At 46.2% G+C, this 3,504-nt stretch overlaps 1 protein-coding gene across 1 annotated transcript; it reads right to left on the reverse strand.

Moving 5' to 3' along the window:
- Window positions 1-416: 416 nt before the first annotated feature.
- Window positions 417-3,064, reverse strand: LOC108774965 (sister of odd and bowl). The gene is made up of 2 exons (XM_018541220.1): window positions 1,891-3,064; window positions 417-874 (listed from the first exon to the last, which is right to left on the reverse strand). Exons 1-2 carry the CDS (start codon window positions 2,901-2,903, stop codon window positions 529-531), a joined length of 1,359 nt encoding a protein of 452 aa, XP_018396722.1. The 5' UTR covers window positions 2,904-3,064; the 3' UTR covers window positions 417-528.
- Between the last annotated feature and the right edge of the window lie 440 nt (window positions 3,065-3,504).

Genomic DNA, 3,504 nt, shown 5'->3' on the forward strand with positions numbered 1-3,504 from the left:
TGCGCAAGAGGCGAGGGAGATTGAGTAAAAGTGCAGACGACTGTGAGTTAAAAAATAATAATAAATGTTTATTTTACACACGTGAACGACAGAACACAACGGACAAGTATACAGTAGGTACGGTTTAAAAATGGAGACGACTATGCGTTATTCAAGAAAGAGAGAGAGAGAGAGAGAGTACCTACTGCGTATCGCATACATAGAATTACAGACCTAAACATACACGAATTCGTATATCATTATCGTGATGTACATAACAATGATTACGCTCTAAACGTTAACGATGATAGATAGTACAGGCAGATAGATACGATGTGAGTCAGAGGCTCGAATACGCGCAAGAGATCGAAATCCTGACCGTATCGATGGTGGACCGTGGCTCTCGGATACGACCGAATCGACCGTCGGAATCGATCGCACGTCGAAGTCAAGATCACTGCGGCGTTATAATAAATGAGTGTCGATCCGTATTGTTGACAGAAAGCGCAGGCAAGATTTTCTGACCGAAGAAAAATCGATATTTGTGTATTAAGACGTCTCCTGAAGGACAATGGTGCTCGAAGCGGAGACAGGTATACCCGATGGTGGTGGCGACGACGGTACTCCCAAATTGTGGGTCAATGAGTGTCTCCTCAGGTCACAATTCCTACGGAAGACCTTGCCGCAGGAGGCGCAATGATAGGGCTTAATGTCCGTGTGTGTGAGAAGATGAGTCTTCAAATTGCTCCTCTGATTAAAACTCCTGGCACAGACGGGACATTTGTGCGGCGACTCCTCCATATGCAGAATTTTATGAACAGCTAGTGTCCTGCTCTGGCAGAATCCTTTGCCGCATTCGGCGCATTTGAACGGTTTCTCCTTGCTGTGTATATACCTGAAATAAAAGAGGAAACCTGCCGGTTTGAATCTTACGTTTAAATTTCTTGTCCAATTATATAACTACTCTATCTGTGTTTCTCGAAGTCAGAAAAGCATTCAAAAGTATAAATTTGTAAAATTATAGACGCGCGGGACAAGATATATTTACATGTTTAATACTAAAAATTGAAAGGAGAGAATATAAAATAATTAACGAGTAATATATTATTAGCTTAATTAACATTATTATTACAAGTAAGGACTACAATTATTGCAACGGTAAAGATATGAATGAATGAATGTATCATGACACGTTGACCATTAAATATAATATACACGTCATTCAATCATCGTTGTAATTACGCGAGGTAGAAAAGGCGTATCGTGAATTTGTCTGTTCGTAAATCGTACGACGCTTGTAATTAATGGCGACGCGATAAAGAGATAAATACGCGCGGTCTCTAAATCTTCCACGAAGGGAATAAATTCGGTAAATAATCCTATACCCGACATCAAAGCATTAACGTTTAATTCAATTTTCTTTTACGTAACATACTGTAATATTTATTTCTTTCGTACGCTGGAGCTTATAAGTAAATTCTACTAAAATGGTTATTTTAATCGTAACTTGATTTAATTGTTAATAAGCATAAATTATATTTGTTAATAAACTCGTGTGCATTTAATAAAAAGCACATCTATGTATAAATAATAAAATCTGACATAAAAAATTTTAATTAATTAAAATACAGTTTCTCGAACAGAAAACACATTTACAATTTTATTTTTTATTATTCATTAATTATAATTTTATTGCTACTATTTTTTATCGGTGTTAAAATTATTTTAAATGAAAAGTTTCATAATTTAAATAATTAATTCAATTAACGTTCTCCATTTAATCAGTTAAGTTATTTCACAGACATTCAACAGTGAAAAAGCTACGCGCGCGATTGCGTGTAGCGTTGTCACAAAGAAAGATCTAATCGGAAGATTAACGCCTACCAGATAAACAGAGCCTATTTACATTACCTGTGATCTCTGAGGTGATCTTGCCGTCGGAAAGCTTTGCCACATATGTCGCACGAATACGGCCGTTCGTCGGTATGCGTCCTCTCGTGAATCAACAGATTGTAGCTCTTCGTAAACTGCCGGCTGCAGAACTTACAAATGAACTGTTTCTTGGGTCTGGACGTACGGCAAGTCCTTGGTACACTCGAGTCCACCGTGACCGAAGCGTGTTGCGCGGACGAGGAGGAGGAAGACGAGGTCGAAGAGGCCGAGGAGCAACCCGAGGAAGCGGATGACGCGAACGATGTCGGGACGGTCAAAGATCGTGAGACAGTCGTCACGGATGTGCTAGCACGGTTTCCTTCGGATATTCGTCGTAGAAGTAGCTCGTGGTTCGCCGAGGAGGAGCTCGTTCCAGACGTCTCGCACAACAGGACCTCGTCGTCCTCCGCGAGAAGCGCAAGATCCTCCTCGGTGTCGGTCACAAAGTCCAGCCGTGCTTCGTCGTCCTCGCTAATCGCCGAAGCGGCTGATCGGAGCAACTGATCAGCCGTCAGATGGTCGTTCTTGACAGCTGTCGGGCTCAGGGCCACGTCAACATTCGCGTTCAATGACGAACACCTCTGATTACCAACGACAGTCGCGGTGGCGCCCGCGGTTTGCGCGACCCCGGAAGTCGCACCGCTCGCATGAAGACGATGAAGGGTGAAGTACGTCTCCAATGCCTGCAGATTAAATGCCGCGGCGGCGGCGTGTCCCGGCGGCAGGAGCGCCGCTCGTTGCAGAGCAGTGAGGAGGGCACCCTGAAGCCGCAGGGCGACACTCTGCAACGCTAGATTAGGTAATTCGGAGCCCGGTGTAGCGAGACCGGTGACATCAGTCTCCTGTGAGTCCATCGTAACCGTCGTGACCGACGAAGTAGATGACGAAGACGAAGCGGACGGCACCATTACGAGGGTCCGTTGCTCCTGCTCCGGTTCCTGCTGATGTTCCTCCTCCTCCTGCTGCTGTTGCTGCTGCTGTTGTTGTTGCATCCTCCACTGTCGTTCGAATCGTCCCGGATTAGCCTCTGGAACGTGCACCTGCCGTGTTTCGCCGATATCATTGGCAAGGCGATCGGAAATTCCAAATTTGTCCTAATTGATCCAGATAAGTATTGCAACGTGGATACGTGCCGGTACACCTCCGGTATCCCGGTAAGTCCTCCGGTGTGATTCACCCTTGCACGACTTGTTGACTTTTGCCGAACTCGGCCACGCGTTTACATATTTTTCGCTGATTGATTGTCAGTTCCCGAAACGATTGTTCCTGTAGGCACAGTGCTCAAACGCGAAAACGGGAAAGAGGATACACACACACGATGCTGGCGGTGCGAAGGCGCCCCGAAGACTGCTCCTACCTGCCGCTGCTGGGTACTGCTGGTGGAGCCACCTGGTGGCAGGTATCCGAGTCAAAATGGGCCTGTCCGCGGGGAACGGGCCCCGGATTCAGGAGAGAGAGTGCCGTGCCACAGCTGGTCCGCGCGATCGCCGGCCCGCCGGTTTCGACGATCCGAGACCGACCGCGCATGATCTTTAACGTGGGCCGCTGCGACCTGCGTGCCGCAACGACGAACATACACTTGGAGACGCACGC

This window comes from Cyphomyrmex costatus, unplaced genomic scaffold (genome assembly GCF_001594065.2).
Source record: "Cyphomyrmex costatus isolate MS0001 unplaced genomic scaffold, Ccosl1.0 scaffold28, whole genome shotgun sequence".
Taxonomy (NCBI): domain Eukaryota; kingdom Metazoa; phylum Arthropoda; class Insecta; order Hymenoptera; family Formicidae; genus Cyphomyrmex; species Cyphomyrmex costatus.